Source organism: Muscardinus avellanarius (genome assembly GCF_963383645.1).
Source record: "Muscardinus avellanarius genome assembly, chromosome: 1".
Classification (NCBI taxonomy): Eukaryota; Metazoa; Chordata; class Mammalia; order Rodentia; family Gliridae; genus Muscardinus; species Muscardinus avellanarius.
The window spans coordinates 238191748-238216208 of NC_137786.1; the positions used below are offsets into that span (position 1 = coordinate 238191748).

The following is a 24461-nucleotide window of genomic DNA, read 5'->3' on the forward strand; positions in this document are numbered from 1 at the left end:
CCACTCATCTATCCATCCATCCATCTACCCATCCACTTAACCATCCATCCATCCATCCATCCATCCATCCATCCCTCCATCCATCCATCCATCCACTTATTCATCCATCCATCTACTTATTCATCCATCCATCATCCATCCCATCTGTCCAGCCACTCACCCATCACTCACCTGTCCATCCATCTGCTTATCACCCACCCATCTGTCCATTCATCCATCTACCCACCCATTACCCAATTGTCCATCCATCTATTCATCCATGCATCTATCTGTCCATCCATCCATCTATCCACCCATCACCCATCTGTCCATCTACCCATCCATCCCTCTGTCCGCCCACGTAGCCTTCAGGTGTTGGGAGGTATGGGTGGCTCTTGCCCTCAGTGGGTGTAAGGGGGCCACAGTCCAAAAGAGCACCGGTGAGGTGCTGTGAGGGTATACTGGGTCATTCAAGGGGGTGGTGTCACAGACATCCTAGAAGAGGAATGCGACCCCACCCACATGGGCACCCCCATGTGGACCACCACACATCTTAGATCCTGAAGTCCAGTGCCGCTCACGAGAGCCCAAGTCCAGAACCAGCATGTGCTCTGCAGTGGGTGGGCTGGCCCGCTGGCATGGCCCTTCATTCCTGGCCAGTCCCATTCCTGCACCCTTCCGTTAAAAGACAGGTCAGTGGTGTGGGGACACTTGACGAGCTTTATTGCACAGGATGGGGGCCTGCAAGCAGGGGCGGGGAGGCACGCAGTCGGGGTCTCCATGTCGTGTGGACACGGCTCCCCATGGGGCTTCTGGGGTGCCCATCCTCTGCACAGGCTGGGCCTCAGTCTCTGGCCTCTCCTGGGAGCTCTCGGACTCTCTAGGGGGAGCTCCGTTTGTGAATTGTTGGGAGTCTCTTTCCTCTCTAACTGTGAGAAGCAGAGCTGGGGTTGGGGTCAGAGAGTGGGATGGGGTGGAGGCTCGAGGTCTGAGCACAGGGGGACAGCAGTGGTGGAGGCAGCTGGGGGTTGGCAGAGGGCCTGGGCAGGCCGCACCGACAGTGGAAGCAACTTCTTAGCCAGGCCTGGGAGCGTGGTGTCTTGCTGGAGTCTCCCCTGGGACCGTGGAGGCTGCTGCTGGCCTGCACCTGACGAAACACAGGCATGGGGTGCGGGAGCGTTAGGCTGGCCCCACAAGGTCCCGCTCCCCTCCACGCCTCGGCCTCCCTGGCAGCCGCCTTGACTGCCCACACCCCTCTCCTACAACCAGGAGAAGCCCCTGCTGCAGCCGTTGCCCAGGAGACCTGCTTCCCTGGTGAATTCTGATACCCGGCTCTGGGCTCCACTGGGGACCGTCTCCAGGAGATGGTGATGCCGCCCATCTACCTGGCACTCCCCCAGAACTAGCATGGCCTATGGTTCTCTGGCTCCGCAGGCTTGGCGGCCAGAGGCTGGGAGAGAGCCCGGACCCACGCCGCAGTCCCTCCCTGGCAGACTGCTCCTGCTTCTAAAGAGCCAGCTCTACCACGATGGCCTCTCTTCCAAACCAGACGGCCTCTGGCTCGGTCCAGAAGCCATTTGTCAATGTCCTTGCAAACACGTGGCGCCCAGAAACCAAGGCCGGCGGCTCGGCCAAGACCACCCGGGACCAGGTCTGCGGGAGTATCGCATTTAGTGTAGCTCAGCAGAAATCGCTCCCACCTTCCGGCCAACCTGCCTCTGCCGATGTGGCCTCCCCCCCTCAACCTTTGGCCCCTCTCCGCACCACGGACGCGCCTGTGGCTGGGCCGGCGGCAGCATGGCGCCCCTCACGTGGCTCTGGGCAGCGCAGCCTGCTCTTCTCACCCTGGGCTGCGGCCGGAGGCTGGCCAGGCACAAGCCTCCTGCAGAGTTTGCCAGCGGCTCTCCTGCCCTGTCCTGGACGGCACCAGGGTCTGGCCCAGTTCTGCGCACAGTGGGCCAGCTTCCTGCTGGGCCAGCGTGGAGGCAGACCTGGGGGAGGGTTCCCGTCTGTGTTGACCACAGAGCGACCGTGGGCCTCGGTGGTGCCCAGCCACACAGCAGGGTGGAGCTGCCCCATGGGGCCTGGTCACAGGCTTAGAAGGCACACGGCAGGTCTGGGGCTCAGGAGAGGATTCCCAGTGGCCAGGACTCCGCAGTCCCCCCCAGTCTGCCTGTGCCAGGGAGGCCCCGCGCCCCCACAGAGGCCGGCTGACTGCTGCTCCTCCCACCAGGCTGCAGGGATGCTCGTTTCTGCTGCATCCTCGGCTGTGACCCTGGAGGCCCGTGGCTCGGTCCCCCAGGGGCCTCCTGGCCCTCCACCGCCCCTGCTGCCTAAGCCAGGAAAAGACAACCTGCGTCTGCAGAAACTTCTGAGGAAGGCCGCCCGGAAGAAGACTGCGGGGACCGCCGCCGCCCTGCCGGTAGCCTTCCGGGCCTCCTTGTCCCCTGTGAGTGAAGCCAGCCACGACCCGGAGGCCACAGTCCCACGTGCCACTGAAGGCCCACGTCCCACCCCGGCCCCCCTGGCCCGCTCCTCGCACACCCCCATCATCCACCATGTGCCCTCGCCCCTGCAGAGGTCCTCCGTCTCCCTCAGCCTCACCCAGGGCAGGGCTTTGGCCAAGCACTCCAAGGCCCCCTCGAGGCTTGACGCCCCAGGACCGGAACCCGTCCGGCTCCCTGGTCATGGCTCTGCCCCTGGGTCGGCCCCTGCCTCGAGAGGCACACATGTCACCCATGTGCACATCCAGCTGGCACCATCCCCACAGTCAGAGACCCTTGAGCCCCCCGGGACAGCCTCAGGAGGGGGTTCTAGCAGACAGCATGGAGACACTGCCCCCAGTCCCCTTAGAAGCCAGCCCCTGATTCCTGTAGCCCATATCCGCCCGCTGCCTGCTGGGCCCCAGACGGCCAGTCCCGGGCCTGGAGAGCCCCCTGGGACGAAGCCAGCGCCCAGCTTCCAGGCCTCAGTATCCAGAGAGGCCGGCCCCAGGGTGGTGGTGCCCATAGCCCCCACCTATCGCTCGCCCGGACCCGTGCCGCACAGCCTGCCTGCCGTGATCCCCGAAGCCAAGCACCTGCAGGAGCCGCCCCTGGCCAGCCCTGTCGCAGAGGCTGAGGGGGCCTCCGGCAACCTGAGGGCCCCCTCCCCTGCCCCACCACTGGGCCCCCACCCACGTCCAGTCCCCAGAATTGCACCCAAACCACGGCTCAGCGGCTGGACGCGCCTCAAGAAACAGCTGATAGCGGAGGCAGAGGGGCCCTCCTTGCCAGGGCCAGAGCCTAGCCTGGAGCCTGCAAAGCCGGAGGGGCTGGCCCGCCCCCGGCCCCCAGCGTCCCGGGCCTCGGGCATGTGGGACGCCGTGCTTTACCGCATGTCCGTGGCTGAGGCACGAGGCTCTGAGGCGGGGCCTGGGCGTGGGGAGCGCCCCCTGGCTGGCCTCGCCCACCTGCCCTTCCTGTATCGGCCTCGCTTCAATGCCCGGAAGCTGCAGGAGGCTGCCCGGCCCCCTCCCACATGCCACCCCATCCTTGAGCTGGGCCCCCAACCCAAGAACTTTAACCGGACAGCAGCAGGCTGGAGGCTCCAGTGAGTGGCTGGAGAGGCCCCCGGGGCCCAGGACCGTGGGGTGGCGACGGGGCATGAGATGGGGATGCAGGGTCTGTAGACGTGGGTGCCTGGCAGCCTGGGAGGTGAGCCCGAGAGCTGAGGGAGTCTGGTGGCGGTGGTCAGGGGGTAGACGGAGGTGCTCAAGCAGAGGAACAGGCCAGGAGAGTGTCGGATGGTGGGAGTCAGGGTGCCGTGTGGGCTTGGGGGTGAGCTGGTAAGAGGGAGGGTACTCGAGTCTGCAGTGCGGCAGAGGGTTGGACCCCCAACCTCACCCCATTGCCCCTTCCTGCTGCCAATCCTGGAGGACAGGTTTCCTTCTGAGTGGGCCCTAATGGGCATCACTACCCACATTAGGGCCTGACGGATGGGGAGCTGCCCCCAGGGCCAGGACACAGGGAGGGGCCCAGCGGGAAGGGTGGGGCCCTATTTGCGCCCCCTCTGGGTTCTGCTTGGGCTGGCAGCCCGCAGGGGTGCCGGTGGAAAGGTGGTGCAGGGCCGCGGTGCTGTCGCGGCGGTTTCCATGACTGAGTAAGGACGGGGACGTCACTGGGAGACAGCTGGGCTGGAGTGGACAGAGAAGAGGCTGGGGCCTGCGCAGGGGCACGAGGGGCATCTTACCACAAGGACAGGGACCCGGGGTGTCAGGGAGGCCCTCAGCCACCACCACACGGCAGGGCTCCGCAGAGGACCGAAGCAGGGGGCACAGGCAACCGCCCACCTGGGACTGAAGGGCACCAGGGATGGGCTCGGCCACCAATAAACGCGCATCTAGCCACCCAGGTCTAGCTCCGTCTCTTCCACGCACCACTGCTTACATGGGAGGTTTGGTTGGGTGGATGGTTGACCAGATGGCCGTAGCCCTGCTGAGTGACGCATGTGGAGTCAGTCTTCATGTGCTCAAGGTATAGGGTGGGGAAATGGCTTGTGTGGCCAGGTGGCTTCTCCTTCCTGCCTGGGACGTGGTGAGGACTCCCCAGGAAGCCCTGAGCTGCCCAGAGAGCAGTGGCCAAGCCTGACTGACCCTGGTAAAGGGATAGAGCCCCAGGCTGGTGTGAGCCAAGCCTGCCCAGGGGCAGGGAGACCGAGCCAGGTGTGGACAGGCCAACCAAGGCCAAGCTTTGAGCCATGGATGAGCGGGCTCCATTCGTGCTGCCCACTGCCCACCATGGGCATGCTTCATGACTGACACGTCACGCCCTGGCCGCCGCCCTGCACTCACCACGACGGGCAGCCTAGGGTGCCGAGCCCTCGTCCACGAGCACCTTCTCATACTTTCCATGCCCGGTGGCCACGAACTTGTACCTCTTCCCAGACGGGGTGCTCTGTTGGAGGAAGACGGAGAGTCCAGGGGAGAGTGCGGAAGGGAGATACCCCCGCCCCGGCCAGCCCCGCTGCCTCCCAGTCACACCAAGACTCTACCTTGACCGTGGATGACATCTTGGAGCCACCTCTCTGCTCCCACAGACTTTTCTTACTCATGTCCCCAGCTACAATGTCCTGGAGCAGAAGAGGCAGCGGTCAAGGAGCAGACCCTGAGCGCAGGGGCTAAAGGCCCTGGGCCTCTGGCTCCGGCCCCGCCTTTCCTGGCCAGGGGCTGGGGCCCTGTGCACCTCACGTCTTGGGTGAGACCCCAGGAGGAGAGGCGGGGCATCAGAGAAGCTCCTTCCCAGCTGGTCCTGCCTCTCTACCAGCTTCCCACTGTCGTGGCCCTCCACGTGTCCACCCGCGTTCCACCCCAGCCAGTCCACATCCGCCTTCCAAGTGCCCCACCACTGCCAACCTCCCAGGCTGACCTCACAGCTCAGCCCCACTGGGAAGGGGCCCTACCTTGCAGGACGGGGTCTTGGCAGCCGACAGAGTCTGCACCTCTCCTGCCTCCCACCGACTCTTGGTACTGGCTACGGCCATGCTGGGCAGCTCTATGGAGGCCTGGCGGGACAGCTTGGGCATCCGGCCAGCAGACTGCAGAGGAGACAGAGCCCCAGGGCAGCTTCAGTGGGCAGCCGCCAGCTCCCCCTGGGAGCCCATCTTTATCTTTGTATTTTCCATGGGAAGGCTTCTCCAAGGCAGGCTGTAGCTAGGTTCTCTAGGAAAAGTTCCTTTCCTTCCACCCATGCACTGGGGGAGCACTGCTTGCTCTAGAGAGCAGGATGGTACCTGTGGGGTCTGTCTTCATGCTGCTCAGGGCTGGAGGAAAATGGCTCCTGTGGAGGGACATCCACTGGACGGGGAGCTTGGGTTGGACGGAGGGACATGGGTTAAATGGAAGAAGGGCATTGGTTGGATGATGGATGGAGTGGGAGCTCCTGGATGGGAGGCTGTTTTTGGATAGAGGGATGTGGTCTGGATGGAGGAGCATTGGCTGGCCGGCTGGATGGGCACTGGTTGGATGATGGATGGGCTGGAGGGATAGATGGAGGTGTGATGGCTGCATGAGGGATGTGGGTTAAAGGAAGAGGGGTGTGGATTGAAGGGAGGGGCTCTGGTTCAATGAAGGGGCATGACTTGATGGATGGGCGAGAGTTGCATGGTGGAGGACCAGACGGAGGGCACGTGGGTTGGACAGAGAGCGGTGAGCTGAATGCATGGGCAGTGGTTGGATAGGTGGTTGCTGATCACTGGGGAGGAGTTTTGATTAGAGGGTGTTGTTGGGTGGAAGTGTGTTGATTGGTTGGAAGGAGTTTTGCTTAGATGCAAGATGTTAGCTAATGGGGGGCGTTGGTTAGGTGGGTGGGTATTGACTCATCAAGGCCTTCCTCTCTCCCTCCCTCCCTTCTATCCTTTTGTTCTGGAGATTGAGCCTAGGAACATCCTACCTCTGAGCTACACCTTCAACTCCTTTTTATTTTTTATTTTGAAATGAGGTCTCACCTCAAGTTACTAAGAGTCTTGCTAAGTTACTGAGGCTGGCCTCAAATTTGAGATCCTCCTGTCTCCGCCTCCCAGGTACTGGGATGACAGGCTTGTACCATGTCTGGCTTAAGAGGGAGTGTTTCTCAGATGGAAAGTATTGGTTGGAGGAAGGACATTGGTCGGGTGGACAGGTGTCGACGAGATAGGGGAATATTCCTTAGATGGAAGGCATTGGCTGGAGGAAGGACACTGGATGGGTGGGTGGGTGTTGATCAGACGGGGGGAAGAATTTCTTAGATGGAAATGTTGGTGAGATGGAGGAACAACGATTGGGTGGACATGTATTGATCGGACAGAGGGAGTTTTACTCGATGGAAGGCGTTGGTTGGAGGAAGGACACTGGTTGGTGGGTGAGTGTTGATCAGATGGGGGGCTGTTGGTGAGGTGGAGGGACACTGGTCGGGTGGGCGGTGCTGGCGGACGGAGTACTCTGGCAGCACGGTGGGGGTTGGGCATACCTCAACGGCCTGGGTGTACTGTTCCAGTCTCTCGTCAATCTTGGAGACAGGCAGGGCTGGCTGGGACTTCTTCACACTGTTACTGGATGGTAGAAAAACGGTTGAGCCTTCCGTCTACACCAGGGCCTTCGCGTCCTCCTGAGCCCACCCAGGCCCCAGACCTCCATTCCTTCAGCCACTCTCTTCACCCGCCTTGGGAATCCTGGACAGACATACCTCTTCTTTATGGAGCGGTTCAGGGACTCAGTCCTGTCTGCGAGCTGTGAAGGGTGGACAGAGGTGCAGGCCCATGTTCCATCTCCCAACGACCCCAGCCATCAATCAGCCACTTGCTTCCAAGTTACAAGGACTTACTGAGGGCTGGTCAGGGAGGGAGGGGCAGAAAGCACAGGGCGCGACTCTGGTTCAGGAAGGGAGAGGCGGCTTTGAGCCTGGCCTACCTTGGTGGTGGGGCTCAGGGGAGGTGAGCTGGGTTCCAGGGTCTCCTCCAACACCAAGGGGCTGGGGGTCCTGGGCTGCCGCCATTGCTGGTGGTACAGAGAGAACACCTCACCCAGAGGCCCGGGTGAGGCCTTGCAGCCCTTCAGCCCTGTCCAGGCCTGCGGGCGCTTGCGCTCCCCAGGCCTCGGGTCCTGCCTGACCCGGAGGCACTCCAGTCCTGAAATTCTTGGCAGCAGGAAAATGTGTCCTGGTCATGGAGCAGGAACTTGCCAGAGGACCGCCCAGCCTCACCACCCTCTGAGAACGCGCGCCTGGAAGGGCTGCGGGTTCTGGGACAGGGAGCGGCTCCCTCTGGGCTGGACAGGAGGCCCGGGGCGGGAGGGCGGAGGGCGCCTGCACCTCATGCTCTGCTTTCCCTGGCTCGGGCCCCTCCCGACTCAGGCACAGTTCCTCCAGGCCTTCTTCGGCTTGGCGTAGCTGGTCCCCGGCCTTGTTTTCACAAGCGTGGGGGCAGGGCCTGGGGGTAGAAATGGAGGTGAAGCCCACAGAGGCCACTGGGTCTTGCTTCAGTCTTATCCCAGTTCTCAGCCTTAGTTTCTCGGACTGCAAAATGGAGGGCCAGTCAGATGAATTCAGTGCTGAGGGCTCCAGAGGCCCCAGCTTCCTAGGGGAAGGAGGCCCAGAGACTCAGAGCCAGCTCCATCTCCTGAGGACAGAGGAGGCCCAAGGCCCATTACAAACAGCAGCCCCAGCCCAGTCCCTGTGCAGGGCCACCCAGGCGCAGAGGCCGGACCCTCCCCACAGGCCCCTCTGCTCCGTCCTCCCTGCTGTGTGTGTGGGCAGCGGGTCGGTGGAGCAGGATATTGGGGGGAGGAAGTGGGATCCCGGGGGCTTTAGGGGGCCAGGGCTGGCTGGTGGTGGACCAGGCTAGGAGAGGGACTGCCGGGAGGTGAGGCACCCGTTGGCAACCGCGAAACTGCACCGAGCGGGACTGAACCTGGAGAAGAAGATGATAAATTCTCTCTTTCCCCTCTGTGTGCGCGCCAGCCCAGACCCAGACCCAGACCCACCCGCCCAAGGTGGGCCGGGGCCCCGGCCAGCAGCAACCACACAGAGGGGCCATTCAGGAGCTGGTGGGTCTGTGGCCAGGCAGGTGCGGGGGTGGGGAGGAGGCTGCAGGAGCCGAGACTCCACAAAAGAGTCAAAGTGCCCCCTGCTGTTGGTTGGAGGAAGAAAGCAGGCTGGCCAGAGACAGAGTAAAGGGTGCCTAAGGGTACCCAGGGGTGTGTGTGTGTGGGTGTGTGTAGGTGTGCGTGCAGGGGTAAACTGAGGCTGATATCTGGAAAGCCAGGACCAGAGTCCTGATGGGCAGGCAGGGTGCAGGAGCTGGTTGCAGGGTGGGAGGGAGGTCAGGACATAGGAGCTGGCTGAGCCAGAGCTCAGCCTGACTGGTCCTCGGGCCTCAGAGGGGCCCAGATTGGGGAGCGTGAACAGCCCAGCCACAGCTCCAGCTCAGGCGAGGCTGTGGGGGCCCTGACCCCCCCCCCCCGAGCTCGGAGCTCCTGAGCGAGGCTGGGCACCCACACTGTCCAGGCCTGATGGGCAGGTCCTACCTGCCTTGCACAGGGCCCTGGGCTCCTAAGAGCAGATCAGACCCTGAACCCAGGAAGGACCAGAGAGAGCTGTGGAGCAGCCCCCATCCACGGCCCCACCGCCTCAATTCAGACAGCACACACGTCCAAACATCTGGAAAGCGTGTCCCCCCACCCCCGGGCTGGCTCACAGGCGCACATCTGGAAATACCTGCTCCCCTTCGTGGGAATGGAGATCAGCCAGCCCCCAGGGAGGGAGGGGCGGCCACGGGCTGCAAACCCTGCATTACGTAAGTGGGCTGCAGCTGTGTGCTGATGTGGCAACCCCCCCACCCCGGGCCGGCCGCAGCTGGTCTGGATGGGGCCCAGGGGCCCTGGGGAGCCCAGGAATGAAATTTCCTCACCGCCCCCTCCCCGCAGCCCCCTCCCCGCCGCCCTGCTGTCTAGCTCCCTTCCTCCTGTCTCCCCTTTCACAGCCAGGGGTATCTGGGGGAGCTGGCTGAGGGGGGCTGGAGGCCACAGCTTAGGTGCGGGTTGGGGGCACAGGGAGAGTGGGGCTTTGCTTGGCGGCCCCACCTCCAGGCCTGGAATCCCCCTTGCCTGTCCTCCGCCGGCTCCCCCTCGGGCTGACCGCCATCTGAGGTCCCCTCGGCCTCCCAGTGCTGTGGCCGCTGATCTGGCTTCTGGGACCAGTCCCCGAAACCCTCGTCCTCATCCAGCTCAGGGGCATCTGAGGGCTTCAGTCCGAGGCTGGGGAAAAGCAGAGGGGTTAGGGTTGTGCCTCTGCCTCCCCCCTCAGACCCTGCGTTGGAGGCCCTGAGGCAGGGCTGTCTCCACTGTCAATCTGGGGCTCCCTGGGAGCTGGGCTGAACCTCTCTCTCAGTCTAGGGCTCCCCCCAGGGCAGGGTTGAGCTTCCTCCTTCAGTCTAGGGCTCCCCAAGAACAGAACCACACCTCCCCCATCACTCTGGGGCTCCCTCAGGGCAGGCGAGCCTCCGTCTTCAGTCTGGGGTTCCCTCAGAGCAGGAATGAACCTCTTACTTCAGTCTGGGGTTTCCCAAGAGGAGGGCTAAGCCTCCCCCTTCAGTTTCGGGCTCCCCCAGGTCAGGACCAAACCTCCCCTTTGTGTCTGGGGCTCCCCAAGGGCAGGAATGAGCCTCCCCCATCAGCCTGGGGAAGCCGGCCCGGCCCCCAGGCTACTTCCCCGAGCTGGGTCCTTGCAGACCTTCCTGGACAGCAGGGTGGTCTATCCAGGAGCAGGGCCAGGGGGCTAGGAAGGGCTCCCAGGCCCTGGGGTGAGCGAGGACCTGGCCGAGAGGCCGTGACCGCTGCAGCACCCCACCCCGCCCCAAGCTGCTGACTCCGAGAAAATGGAACAAAACAGGGCCAGGAGGAAGGGGAGCATTATTGGAAAAACAGCCCAGCCCAGCCGCGGAGGCCTCCCGGGCCCGGGAGGAAGGAGCCGGCCCGTGGCCGCCAACTTGGACGTGACCTCCGTGAGTCACGGGCAGCAGAGAGCAGGGGCGGGGGCTCGGGGGCCGGGCCCTCAAGGCCGGGGTCAGCGCGGGTCCACGCGAGGGCTGGGGCCGGGCGGGGTGTCTAGAGCCGGCTAGCAGCAGCCTCTGTGGCTCTGTGGACCCTCCACCCATGGACTTGCCGGGGCTCAAGACCACCGTGCCCAGGTCTCCGCCTTGCTTCAGGGTGGGCGCCTCCTGGGAGTCATCCTGCACCGGGACCCCAGCCCCAGGGCCTGACCACCATATTCTCCCTCTTTCTGCCCAGGCCCCCCACCCCGGCCACGGGAAACGGGGGTCCAGGCCTAGGTGGCTTACAGCGCCTGCTGCTCCTGCAGCTCTGGGGAAGGGTCACCTTCATCCTGGTCCTGAGCCTGAAGCTGCCGGGCTCGCTCACGCCGGCGCTGCTCACGGGCAGCTTCCTCTCCATCCTCCACACTCCACTCGGTGGTGAGCCTGAGGCACAGAGGGACAGTCAGGCCACGGCGGAGGCAGGGAGCCACTGGCCAGCTAGGGCCAGCCCTGCACCTGCTTCCCGGCCCTCAGTTTACCCATCTTTTTTTTTTTTTTTTTTGCAGTACTGGGGATAGGACCCAGGTGCACTCTACCTCTGAGCTACACTCCCAGCTCTATTTTTTATTCTTTATTTTGAAACAAGATCTCACTGAGTTGCAAAGAGCCTCACTAAGTAGCTGAGGCTGGCCACTAACGGTGATCCTCCTGTCTCAGCCTCCCAAGTGCTGGGATGACAAGCGTGGGTCCCCACGCCCGGTTACCCACTCCTAAATTAGGATCACGTACAGCAGTCATGAAGGGGCCTCTGACCGGGGAAGGCCCCAGGGCTCTGTGCGAAAGGCACCACATCCTGTCCTGCGGCTGGAGGGGGCTCCAGGGCCAGGCGCGCCTGCAGAAACCCAAGATGGGCTCAAGACTGCCTCCACCAGCCAGCCTCTCAAGACCGAGAGCGGTGTGGCCTCGGCTCCCGGCAGGGCCCGGGGTGGCTGGGGCTCCAGAGGAGTGCTGGTCATGGCCATCACAGGCCACGCAGTCTCGGCCGGGGGCACTGCAGGTGACTGGACAGATGCCCACCCCCCTGAGCAGGCACTTCTTCCTGCACCTCAAAAGTGCTGTCGGTAGGTGACCCCACGCTGCAGACACCCCTGCCCCTGCTGCCAGCGCTGCCCATTTCACCTTGCATTTGCCCAGCCCATAGCTCAGAGCCTCGTGGGGTCTCTCTGGGCTGTTTCAAAGGTGGGGAGGCTGGGGGAAAGCAGAGCTATCGACTTCCGAGTGCCCTGACACCCAGACCTCTGAGTCCCTCACCCCAGGACCTGGAGACCACAGAGGAAGACACGGGCTGGCCTGGGCCTGGGGGTCTGGAGCCAAGAGGGGTCCAGGGTCTCTGCTTCCATAGGCGTGCCACCCTAGGCCCGGGGAAGAACCCCAGGTGAAGGGGCCCCTGCTGGGGTCTCCTTCTTCCCGGCCAGTGTCCGCCACATGACCCCACAGCCCGCTCCCCTTGGGCCCCAGCCCCCTGGCCAGGCAGTCCTGCCAGCACATGATCTAATCTCCCCAGGTCTCCCGTAAGCCTGTCAGACAAAAGCCAGGCCTTTCCTCAGCCTCCAGACCCCCCAGCCACGTATGCTGCTCATGCCTCGAGGGCCCTCAACTCCCAGCCCCAGGAAGCCCTAATTCCCTCCACCTGGCTCCCATCACCGGCAGATGAGGCCCGTCTGGCTCTGCATCCTTCGCAGGCGGGGGCTGCCGGGTCACGCAGTACCTGGGGAAGTGAGGCTCCCTGCTGGGGCCGCTGGCTCCAGATCCCCCTCTACCCACGCACCCCAGCAGCCCCCACACACTGGTAGAGCCAGGGTGGGCAGCCCTGGGGGAGCCCGTGCAGGGCGGCTGGCCCCCACCTCTGCAGCTCTGAGTGCGCACTGGCTGGGTGTGCAAGCGTCTGCACACGTCTGCACACGTCTGGGTGTGCCAGGCAGGCATGTAGATGTGGGGCACTGGACTGTGGCTCCGTTCCTCCTGGGGACCGGCCCCCCGAGGCAGCTCTTGCAGGCTGGGGCTGGGGTCTCGCGCCTGTTCTCAGACCTGGACCCCGGCACCAAGCCCGGGGAGCCGGGGAGCACAAAGGTGTGTGCATGCCCGCAGCCCCCGGGGCGGTGGACCCAGACCACAGAGCACAGAGCACCGGGAGATGGCTGTGGTTCACGGGGACAGCGTGGGGTGGGCACGCACAGGGGGCGTCGCCAGGGCATCAGGACTAGGGCAGCAGAGGCCGAGGTGTGTCTTTTGGGGGACAGCATCCCCGCGGAGCCCCCTCTTTCCCTCCCTGGTCGAGGTAGGGAAGTGTGAGTTCAGGGCAGGGGTCTCCCAGCCTCTCCCTGCACTGGCCCCAGCTCCTGACCCGGCCGCCAAAGACAGGGAGGCCTGTGGGCCTCTTTCCCTGCCTCCTCCCTTCCCCCTGCCCCAGGATGTGAGTAATGTGGCCCCCTCCCCATGACCTCACCCCCTCAGTATTCCACAGCTGGGCTCCGTTCTGGGAACTGAAAGGGGCCCACTCTCCTGGGGTGGGGTGGGGGCCTCTGGCCTGGGAAAGGCGCCCCCCGGCCAGCGGCCCGGGACCCTTGGCAGACTCTGCAGAGCTGTCAGGACTCTGGAGAGGCCGCCCCGCCCGTGGCCCGGCCCGCAGCACAGCTGCGAGGGATTTGGTGTTCCCGTACAGAAGAGAACGCAATCAGCCATTTCCTGCGTCTGTTCTGGCTCTGAGGCCCAGGGCTCAGCCGGAGGGGCCCAGAATGGGGCCCTGTTCCCCACACTCGCACGTTCCAAAGTTCAGCACGGAGCGGGTCCACACCCAGGTGCTCCAGCGTGTACAGACCCAGGCCCGCGCCCCATTCTGAGCACGGGGGGAGGGGGGCTGCATGAGCTCGCTGCGGCCATACCCATGCCTGCGGCCCCCCAGTTTGAAATACCAGCCCCTCTTTTTTTTCTCTGCAGCCCCTGGTCCCCACCTAGAGTCCAGCGAGGCCCATTCTGGGCCCGGGCCTCCTAGCCCCCCCCCCCTTCATCTTCCCATGGATAGTTCCAGAAGGTCTCGGTGCCTGTCCCAACTCTGCCCCCTGCAGGCTGCTCCTGTGACTGCCCCATCCAGCTGTCTCCAGTCTAAAAGTCAGGGCTGGGGTGGGGGACGGCCTCAAGGTTTCTGCTGGGGTGCTGGACCCAACACGAGGAAGCCAGGGGCACCTTCTTGCCTTCGGGAAGCGGGGACCCTCCCAACCCGGAGTCTCCCAGACACCTCAGGGCTGGAGGTGACAATGACACCTGGCAGCTGGCCCGTGGCCCTCCAGGAGCAGGGGACCTAGGGCTCCCTGACACCCCAGGGACTCTGCTGGCCTCACAAGCCCAGCTGCCCCAGGGTCTTGTACACTGTCTGCCAGGGTGGACTCTGACGGGACAGAACACGGAGGGAACAAAGCCACAGGAGCCTCCTGGGTACAGCTCGGGCGGGGGGGTGCAGCAAATGCCCCACCCACGGCACCCACAAGCAGGCCTGTCCCAGGAGGCCAGGGAGAGGGTGCACATGAGCCCCGGAACTTGGGAACCCCTTAGTTGATCCACATGGGGTCCCATCCCAGGGAGGGGTAGCATAAGAGGCCACGGGGCGGCGGGCTAGGTGGACCAGGCCAGACGGCCTGGGCCAGCAGGGGAGGTGGACGGGCAGGCGGGCTGAGGGCTGGGAGCCTGCCCCCCACCCCCCCCGGCACTGGTCCAGCCCAGCCTCACCGGCAGGTGTGTCCCACTGGGCATGCAGGGACAAGGTGAGCCCTTCCCTGTTGTCGGGGGCAGTGAGTGAGGGGCCCCCTGGCTCTGCTGCCCTGGAAACCCCAAAGAGCCAGGGGATTGATGCTCCTGAACTCGGGACTGAAAGAGGCATGCGGTCCTCCAGCCAGAGAGGGTGGAGGCCAGGTTGGAGCCCGCAGCCCTCCAGGGCGGCCCGGGGGTCAGTGCCATGCCACCAGATTGCACCTCTGCCCTCCTGGCCCAGGCGTGGCCCTGAGCGGTGCCCCAGGCCAGACGCAGGGCCGCTGTGCGTGGCAAGGCGTCCGGGCTCAGAACCAGGGGCCTGCCCAGATGGCTCAGGTCTGTAGCCTGCCTCCCTCCCCCGGCCTTGGTGGCCCCAGCTGTGAGCCAGTCTGTGTAAAGCGCTCGGCCCTGCCTCTCGGACACGCAAGCCAGCCGTTCTGTGACTTCAATAGGTTGTTCCTGGAGCCATGACACCCTGGGCCTGGGGGACCCATCTTGGAAGTTTGCGAAGTGGCTAGGATCTGGGCATTGGGAGCCACGGGAGGTCCTGAGCAGGCAGCCGAGAGGCTGAGAGGGCTGCAGGCCAGGAGACCCTGGCTGCTGCGGGGAGGGCAAGCGAGCAGGGGACGCTGCTGCTAGCCTTGGGGAGACCAGAAGGCGGGGAGGTTGCAGGAGGAAGCCACCTTCAGTGCCCAGGGGAAGAGAGGGGCGGGAGGGGGCTGGGCCAAGATGGTGGAGAGCAGGGGCTGCAGGCTCACCCTGGGGAAGTGGGGCCTGTGCCCCCAGAGTCCGGCTGAGAAGAGGGCCAGGCCAGGGTGAGGCCCCCTCATCCTGCTGCCTCTTGCCAGAGCTGAGACTCCAGGCCAGCCTCCCCCTCCCCAGCCTTGACTCTCCAGACGCAAAATGGAGCCGTGGTCCTCAGGTGCCACCTTCCTCCAGGTGCCCGGGAGCAGGCTTGCCAGGGCCCCTGTGCCCGTGTCCTGGGGGCCCCTGGCACTACCTACAAAGCCAGCTTTCCTATGGTCTCGGGGTACAGTGTTTCTAAGGGTGCGGGGCACCAGCCACCCTTCAGGGCACCAGCCCAGGGCTGGGCATGGGAAAGCTGGGGGAAGGAGGCCCGGCCTGGCAACGTGCTCCCCTGCCCCCCAGGACCCTGAAGTCAAGGGGTGGCCCAGAGACCCCGGCCTGGGCACTGTGCAGAAGTCAGGGCTACGGCTGCCTCCCTCGCCCCAGGGGGAGGCGCTGTGCGTCCCGAACAGGCAGCTGCACCGTTCTGAGCCCTTGGAGTGGGGAAGCGCTCCAGTTACAAAAGCCAGATGGCCCCGGAGAGGGGCTCAAGGATGTGCGGCGGCCGTAGCCCAGAGCCCAGAGCCGGCCGCCCAGTTCCTGTGACCTGTGCGGTGCCCAAAGGACATCCTCTCTCCCCACACCTCCTCTCTTCCACCCTGGGGCACCATGGGGGTCTCTTGTGGGGGACCTCCAGCCATCTCCACCTAGAACCCCAAGCCAGGGGAGCTCTGCTTCTCGCCCTGCAGGCTGGAGCTCAGGGCGCCTCTGCCAGGCCCAGCCCACCTCCCTCCTCCCACATGGCCTGCCCGCCCACCCGGCAGAGACAGAGGAAGAGACTCCCCTCCGCAGGACCCTCCTCTCAGCCTCTGCACACCTGACCTCTGCCCGGGCCCTGCTGCTCCAACCCTGCCCAGCCTGGGGTCCCCCACTCGTCTCGCAGCCTCCCCATTTCACAACTGAGGTGTAGAGGTCAGAGGATGGGGCTGGCCTCGGGGTCCTGCCCTGGCTCAGGGAGTCAGGAAGACCGAAGCCTCCCCCTGCCGCTGGCCCCGGCCCCCTCTGACATCTCTGTATCCACCGCCTGCTACACACCCCGGGGCCACCCTGGCCGGGGCCACCCTGGCCGGGTGCGTCCAGCCGGGTCCTTTGCCTGCTGCCTGGAAGGATCTGAGCATCGTGCTCCCCCCCCCGCACCACCTTCCTTCTCCAGCAATCCATTTTGGGAGGTGCTAGTGACCCGATCCCGGTGAGAGGTCTCCCCTTATGAATCTTAAAGGGGCCGAGAGACCAACACCAACCAGCACCAGCCCCATGGGGCCACAGGACGCCCCTGCCCCAGCCTTGCCCAGGGAGGGTGGCTGGCAGAAAGCATTTATGCTTTATGGCCTGGGGACCAGAGACTGGGACAGTGGGTGATGGTCTGAGGCTGGGCGATGTCTCCAGGGGCCACGGCTTAGGGGAGGCAGAGGGGCGGGGGGGGGGCGCACACCTCGGCCCCCATCTCTCCCACCTCTGAGGGGTTGGGGGCGGAGTCTGTTCCTTTGGATTCCCTGCCTCCTGGAGCATCCTACTCCTACCTACTTGGTTCTCAAGCCCCCTCCCCTGCCCCAGCCGGGCGGCCGCCCGCTCTGGAGGAAGGCTGAGGGTGGGAAGAACCCCCTTGATAGCTGCGGCCCCAGCCCTAGTGCTGCGCCCTAGGAGTTGATGGGGTGACCGCCTCGTGGCTACCCAGCACAAGTACTGGCCTGTCACCCCACCGGGCCACCCGCAGACCCCCAGCTCTACCGCAGTCCCCCTGGGAAAGATGTCCACGCACCAGGAGACAGTGCTAACTCACCCTAAGGCATCTGGACTCTCTCCACCTGCCTCTTAGGCACTCAGGGGCAGGGCTCCAGAGAGCCCAAGCCTTGCATCCAAGACCCGGCCAGCTAGAAATGGCCTGCCCAGCCCCAATCCCCACACTGCCCTCAGGGCCAGGTCAGGTCTGTCCATCTGCCTGCAGTGTGGGGCCCGAAACCCAGCTGGACGCGCCACTTGCTGCCGGTCACCTCCCTCGCTCTGGGTGCCCTACCTCTTGTAACGTGCTCCGTGGTGAGCCTCGTGCTGATGGCCTCCTTGCCCAGCACCGTGGCCCTTCTACACCTCCGCCCACATCTGCTGAGCCAGGCCCAGCCCTCGGGGCCTGGGGTTGGAGGTCAGCGTCTCGCCCTCCTGCCCGTGGGATGCCAGGGCGGCGGTGGCTCGCTGGCACCGGCCCCTGGGGCTTGCTCCGCCTCCCCTGCTTTCTCTGCACACTGAGCCCATCCGCGGACCCTTCTGTTCTCCATGTCACTGACACGTGCTGTGGGTGCTTGGGCCAGGAGCACAGCATACTGGACACCTTCCCGCCCCGCCCCCGGCAGCGGCCGCCCCCGGAAAGGCCTGCGGTCCCCTCCGAGCTGCCTTCTCCAGGGACGTGCGAGGGGTCTCCGGGCTGCGTCTCCTCTCCGTTCGGCCCCGCTCAGCGCGCCGGGGCTGCCTGGCAAAGCGCTCACAGTACTCACGAGGTGAGGCTTGGCACAGTCTCTGACAAGCGATGGTGGCTGGCACCAGCCCGGCTCTGCCATCCCCTCCTCTTCCCTCCCGGGCCGGCCATGCCCAGATCCACTTCGCCCCGCGGGCCTTGTTCGCAGTCTGCCCGCAAATACTGCCCAACGCCTCTGCTCCGCCAGCCGGCTGGAGGTTTGCACGTTGTTCAAGCTTGGCTGCCCACCTGGCAGGCGCCGCTGCCGGGTCAAAGCATCGGCCGGATCAGCCTGGGCAGCGCCATGCCCCCGGCCTGCTCCCGGCACTGCGCCCAAAGTGCGCCAGGCAGCGAACCCTTTCCTGATACCTCTGCACTGCATCTGCCCATTGGAGCCGGTGCCCTGCCTGCCCTCGGTCCTTAGAGGCCTCAGCGATGCCCAGCCCCTCTTGGACGGACCATTCGGAGCTCACTCCACTCTGTACTTCAAACCCCGGGTCCTTTGTCCCCTGAGGCACAGACCCCATGGCCCACCCCCAGCTGGGCGAGCTGCTCCTGTCCAGAGCCCCCGCGTTCTAAGCTGCACGGACAGGAAGCGAGGGGCTAGCCTCTGCGTGCAGCGTAGGAAACACACACCTCCAGGTGCCACAAGCTGAGGCCGATGGGATCTGCTGGCGTCTTTTGATCCCAAAGTCCCCACCAAGACCGAGGCCCAGACCAGAACATCTCTTAAAGGGACAAGGTAGGCACCTACCCGGCAGCACCAGTGCCTCACCATATCCCCACCAGGGACCAGCAACCAACGCTCAGAGGGGCAGCACCCTTCCCACCCGGGGCCCCAGGACAAGATAGGTGAGACCCACCGGCCCCTGAGCACCCAGCTTGGAGAGACAAGAGCTGCTCCCTGCCCCGAGGGAATTGCGGACAGGGTCTCTCCCGTGCTGGGGGTCCCTGCCAGGTGACACTCTGCTGTGTCCTGCCCCCCGCTTCCTCCTGTCTTTGGGGTCCCCTTCTCTGTCCTTCACCGCACCCTGGCATCCCCTCTCTTTCTTCCTCTCCCATCTTTCTTAGGAGGACAGGGAGCGGGGCCAGCTGTGAGGCGCCCACCACCCTGTGCTCGGCGGGGCCTGTTCCACCTCTCTGGGCCTCGGCCCCCACCTGCCTGCAGAGGGGGTGGCAGAGCGGGACCCCGTGGCTCTTGCCCCATCCCGAGCGATGCACCTGGCCGCCCCTCCTGGGCGGCGCTTCCTGCCTTCACCCTCCACGGGGTCCTCTCGCTGACCTCTTTCTGGTTCATTTCCCTTCCTACCTGGTAGGACACGTTGTCTCACGGTTCCTGGGCACCCAGAGCCCTGGCTACTCAGACACCTGCATCCCCAGGCCAGCCTCCACCCGGCTGCCAGAGCAGGTTCACCCTCAAGACCATGCTCCTGTCCCCAGGATGGCAGCTTGACGCCCAACCCCACAGGCAGAGGCCGGTTCAGCCCCACTCCTCACTGACCCTGGGGCCTTGGCACCTCCCTGGCCCCTGCCCAGGGGCCACCGGGGGTCTCTGACCCGAGCCCCATCCGCAGCCCTGGTGCCCACCTGTCCTCCAGAGGCCTTTGTGACAGCCCATCCTCTGCTGAGCTGCTAGGAGTCTGTGCACACAGGTGTCTGAGGGCTGTGTCCTTTCCAGCCACGCCGAGAGTCCCAGGAGACCTCTGGACACCCCCTCGGGGCTCTGGCAGGAACACCAGGCAGGTGGTTCCCGGGGCCCAGGCGCCCTGGGCGCTGCTCGCTGCCCGATCTGCCCAGCTCTGATTCGCCGCTGGGACTGGAGCCGGAACCTCAGTCCTCTGGGCTCTGGCCCTGACACCCTGCCCAGGGGGCTGGGTCACTTGGTCCCTGTACCCCCTGCTGCCGGCTCGGCTGGGCTCCTGGGTAGGACGGGCTCTGGGCAACAGACCACCCGGGCCCGAGGCGGTGCCGCCTACCAGACAGACGCCCGGCCCTGCCAGGGTGGGGCTACCCTACCCTCAGGACCTCAGGCCGTGGATGGGCCGGGCGGCCACGCCCCTTTGGACACTGTGGCTTGGAGGCCTGGCTTCCCCACCCCCGTGGGAGTCAGCTCAACAGGCTACCAGCTCTGTGCCCTGCCGTGCCGTGCTGACCACCTGGGGTCCAGGAGGCCCGGCTGGTGCTTGGGTGCGTGCCTGCTGAGGGGCCTCAAAGCCCGGAAGGCTCACGAATGCGGACGGCCACAGTATCTGTGGGAACCTGCAACGGAGACAGGTGGGCCCAAGGGGGGCTCACGCCACCTGAGAAGCCTCAGGGCTGGGGGAGCCAGAGCGCCCAGTGGCGAGGCCAGCCAGGGTCATCCTCGGCCCAGCGCCTTCCGAGGTGCCCCTCACAGTGCCAGGCCCTCGAGGGCCGCCAAGAGTCTGGGCGACTTCCGGGAGGCAGCGAGGTTCCTGCACCCACCCCCTCCAAGCAGCCCTAACACTGGCCTGGCCTGAGGTGGGCCTGGAAGGGTCTTAACTCCCAGAAGATACCTGGAAGGGGCTGAGGCATGGGTCTGGGGTCTGGCCCTGCCGCCCCAAAGCTGGGCACAGGTGGCCTGGAGGGAAGCCTGTTGGGGTGGCCTGAGGCTGAGTCCCCGCACACCCAGATTCAGACTAAGCAGAGTGGGCAGAGGCGGAGGACACATTTTTCATCTGGCCCTTAGCATCCTTTTTAAATGAGCCTAAAATGGATTCAATTTACACCCTGGCTGCTGCTTAGACCAGCAGACCCCTTCGGAGCCTCTGGGGAAGGTGCGCAAGGCCCCACACCCAGGCATGGAGGGCGAGCCCAGAGTCTGGGGAAGGGTCTGGGGAGAAGCAGGTACATGTGGCAGGCAGGTGCACCCTCTTTCTTGGTGGCCTTGGGCAAGTCAGGGGATGTCTCTGAGCCTACCAGAGACAGGCAGGGACCTCATGGGGAAGCGGAGCCCCTCGGATGCTGCAGAGAGGTGAGTGATGGGCGTGGTGGGCAGGGGCGTGCCCTCTGGGTGGGAGCGTGCGTGTCTGTGCATGTGGCAGGTGGCGAGCCCACCCCCCTCAGCGTCAGGGTCCTCCCAGCTTCACCATGAGCAGTGCCACCTGCAGCTCACCGCGAATGCAACAGCTGGCCACCGCTGGACAATCACGTCCCACTGTTCTCTACAGGGCCTCCCTCTCCCCTGCCCTCCCGTAGCCAGCCGAGCCCCAGGGAATTGGTTGCTGGGCCTGGCTCCTGCGCCACCCACAGGCCTGGTCTCGGGGGCCCCCTCCCGCCCACCGGTCTCCTGCTGGGTCCTCAGAACTCAAGCCCAACCTGGTCACAGCCGAGGCCACTCTGGCCTGCAGCCGCCATGTACCATGTGCCCCCGAGTGCCCCGGGCTAGAGGGGCAGTGGTCTGGCACTGGGAGGGGCAGAGCCCAGGCCCTGGCTGGACGATGTGTGTGGCTGGCCCTCCCCGCCTCTTGGCCTCAGTCTCACTGCTTGTTAGTGGCACTAGTGAGCAAGTGGGACTGAGACCAAGTACTCCTCAATTTCCAGACCACAGAGCTCCCTGGGGCAGCGGAGTCCCCTGGGGGCCATATTCTAGCGGGCCAGGGAGGAGAAGGCTGGACTGAGACACGTGTCCCTGAATGAGAGCCTCGGGACAGAGCTAAGCTTCTCAACAGATCTCAAGCAGGAGGAGGTGGCCGGGGGCCAGGGGCCAGGTGGGGCCCAGGAGATTGTGCGGGGCCACCTCAGGCCCCAGTGCTGGTCTGGACCCTGGGGTGGTGGCCAGAATTGTTCAGCACAAGGACAGAGGTGGGGTCATCTCTTCACACCTGCAGGTCTCCTACGGGTTGGAGCCAGTGGACCCCAGTAGCTCTCAGCTCCATCCCAGGAGACAAGTTGGGTCTGCCCACCCAGTCTCCCACGGAGCTCTGGGACTCGAGTGCAGGGCGTGCTGACAGCTGTCGGTCCTGCTCCCCAGAGCCTGGAGGGGGCCAGGGAGCTGGTGGCAGAGGAGGACAGTCCTCCCAGCTAGGGGGAACCCAGGCCGGCTTCCTGGAGAAGGTGGCACTGAAGCTGGCCCTTAAAAGCCTGGAACGGCCACTCGGGCGGCTCCAAGAGAGGTGGTGAGTGCGGACCGGAGCGAGCTGCAGCTCTGAGCCCCTGGAGCCCACGTCCTGGGGGTCCTCGGGCTTGTGGCCATCAGTTCTCTCACCACGACCCCACCAGGCAGCTGCTACCACACCACACTTTACAGAGGTGGAAACCAGTGCCTGGTGGCCGGCCAGCATCCGAGGCCCAAGCACCGATGGGGCACTGGGTTCATGATGGGGCCAGGGGACCACGGCCGCTGGAGCACGTGGCCAAAAGTCCGTCTCACCACCTGTAAAGTAAGGGGTGGCCGACCACCCCAGCGGCCAGCGGGACAGCACAGCGAGGGTGGATTCTCCGTCCGAGCACATGGGGAGGCCCGGGAGGACGCTCAGGAGGCCAGGACTGAGGCAAGACACGGCCTCGAGCTCACGCTCACGTGCACGGGACAGGCTGGCCTGGCAAGGCCTCGCGGCCCTGCTCGACGGGAGCCCGGCCCAGCGGCCCCGGCCCGCACAGCCGCGCCACCCTCCGCCGGGGGCAGGACGGGCACGGGCATCTTGCCCTGGGCCAGGAGGAACCTACCTCAAGAGCGTCTCCAGGCCCCGTTTGCTAGAATTCCTCCTCGGGAGCACAGAACCGCTCATACTGCTGGCCCGCCGGCCGGCCGGCGACCCTCCTGACCCCGGCCCAGGGAATGCCGCCCGCTTCTTCTCAGCTCCTGTCTAGGCTGCTGGCGCCTGTGGCCTCCTCTCTGCGTGGCTTCCTGTCCTCCCTCTCTCCTGCTGTCCCCCTCCTCTCCCTGGCCAGCTCTCTGTCCCTGTCACTCTCTCCCTGCCTGGCTGGCTGCTCTCTCGGGCTGATGCCCCCACCCGTCTGCTCTGTCTGTCTGGCAGTCTGATGGGTGTCTGTCTGTCTCTGGGCCTTTCTGGCCCCGGGGAGGGGGTCTCAGGCGAGCCTCTGGCCGCGCCCCCAGGCCCGTCCACTGTCCCCGGGTCCCTGGCTCTGTGGTCTCTGCTCCCCTCTCCTTCCTTGGGACGGGGACTCGCACAGCTGTTTTCCTTTTGTTCCCCCAGCCCCCTTCTCCGCCCCCCTCGGTCTCCTCCACCTCCACCTCCTCCTCCTTCTGAGACTAGTAAAAATGTCAGAGAGAAAGCCCTCCCAGCCCCGCAGCGTGGGGGCTTAGCCGGACCTCTGGGTCCCCGGATGGGCACATGGCCGTGCCGTCCCTCCTTGCCCCCGGGCCACCCTGGCGGCTGCAGCCGTGCCCCCGGCCCTGCCCACCGCTTCCCCCGGGTGCCGCCGCCCCTGGGGCCTGGCCATCGCCCGAGTGCCTCTTGCCCTCCCGCTGGCCTGGTCTGTTTGGCCTAGCTCCCTGACCGCGCTCCAGCACCCAGGTCTGGGTGCTGGCTCCGGCTCCTGCGCCCTCCTCCCTAGTTCCCCTCTCTCGTCTCCCTCCCTCCTTCCCTCCCCCATCCCTTCCTCTCCCCTCCCTTCCTCTCCCTCCCTCCTCCCTCCCTCCGCTCCCCCTCCCTCTGGGTCTCCATTTTCCCTTTGTTTATTCCCAGATCCCTCTGCTCTTGTTAGCACCCCAAGGGGGAGGCTGGGCACCCTGGAATCCTCCCTGGCCTCCAGGTGGGGCGGCCACCTCAGCCCCAGCACCCCCAGGCCACACTCGGCAGGCAAGGCCGGAGGCAGCCATGCACACCCTCTGCCTCCGTGCCGGGAGCCATGCCTCCCCCAGTGATCATGCCAGCCAGTGCCCTCGCCAGCCGGGCCCCCCTTGCCCCTCTGGCCAAGGCCCAGGGACCAGCAGCCCAGCCCATTGTTCTTCTGGTTGGGCTTAGTCACCGTGACTCACCGAGAGCACTGCAGGCTCGTGGCCTGACAAGGGGAGGGACCGGCCCACGTTGGCGAGGAATTGCCACGGGCCAGCTCTGGGCCAGCAGGCTGACATCTGGTAGCTTGCCTGGCTTGCCAACACTTATCGCTACCAAGAGGCAAATGCCACCGTACCCATATTCCAGATGGAAAAACCGAGGCTCAGCCAGCAGCTCTGGTGTCTAAGGTCACAGAGCCAGGCAGGCCTGCTGCCTGCTGACCGCCCAGGGCATCCCTTTGTTGTGTGCAGCTGGCCCTCCATCCCCAGAAGGTGTGACCTGCAAGTGGGCCGGGCCACGAGACATCTAGGGAATGGATGAAGGGCAGGACTGTGATGAGCCAGACCTATGGCTGAATCTACCAAGGGGTTGCCATGGAGACCTTGTGTGTTGGCGCAACGTCCGAGGACATTCCTCGCTGGTCCGTGGCTCTAGCTGCAGGGACTTAGGTGGCAGGAGTGGGCAGCCAGGGAGCCTGCCAGGATCGGGGAGTCTGCCCCACACCCAGCCCTGCCACTCACGTACAGGACGGGCGCCTGGACCAGTCCTAAGCAGCGAGCTCATGGATTCCCCTCCCTCTGCACCACCCAGGAGGAGCAGAGACAGCTGTGCCACCGCCAGCCCACGGCACCCACAGAGCCACGGAGACCTCGGGATTCTGAGGGGATACTATGAGGTGGAGGGTGCGGGCTGAGCCCACATTTGGCAGGTCACCGTCGGAGCCGGTGGCCCAGGTGACCTTGCACCGCACGTGCATCCGAGCATCCCATCCCCGCCTTGCCTCTGGATGCCGCCAGCCGCAGACTGACGGGTCATTCCCACAGAAGAGAGGGCTACCTTGGGACGGCGGGAGTTCCCTGCGC

The 24461-nt window shown here is 65.1% G+C and overlaps 2 protein-coding genes across 2 annotated transcripts; one reads left to right on the forward strand and one right to left on the reverse strand.

Annotated features, from left to right (window-relative positions):
* Nucleotides 1-1507: 1507 nt before the first annotated feature.
* Nucleotides 1508-3574, forward strand: PRR33 (proline rich 33; the record flags this gene model as incomplete). The annotated part of the gene is made up of 2 exons (XM_080693848.1): nt 1508-1630; nt 2162-3574. 2 exons carry the CDS (start codon nt 1508-1510, stop codon nt 3572-3574), a joined length of 1536 nt encoding a protein of 511 aa, XP_080549974.1.
* A 1249-nt stretch (nt 3575-4823) lies between these two features.
* Nucleotides 4824-22365, reverse strand: LSP1 (lymphocyte specific protein 1; the record flags this gene model as incomplete). The annotated part of the gene is made up of 10 exons (XM_080693862.1): nt 4824-4913; nt 5011-5088; nt 5419-5553; nt 6963-7044; nt 7179-7222; nt 7403-7489; nt 7695-7920; nt 9596-9745; nt 10828-10965; nt 22304-22365. 10 exons carry the CDS (start codon nt 22363-22365, stop codon nt 4824-4826), a joined length of 1092 nt encoding a protein of 363 aa, XP_080549988.1.
* Nucleotides 22366-24461: the final 2096 nt, after the last annotated feature.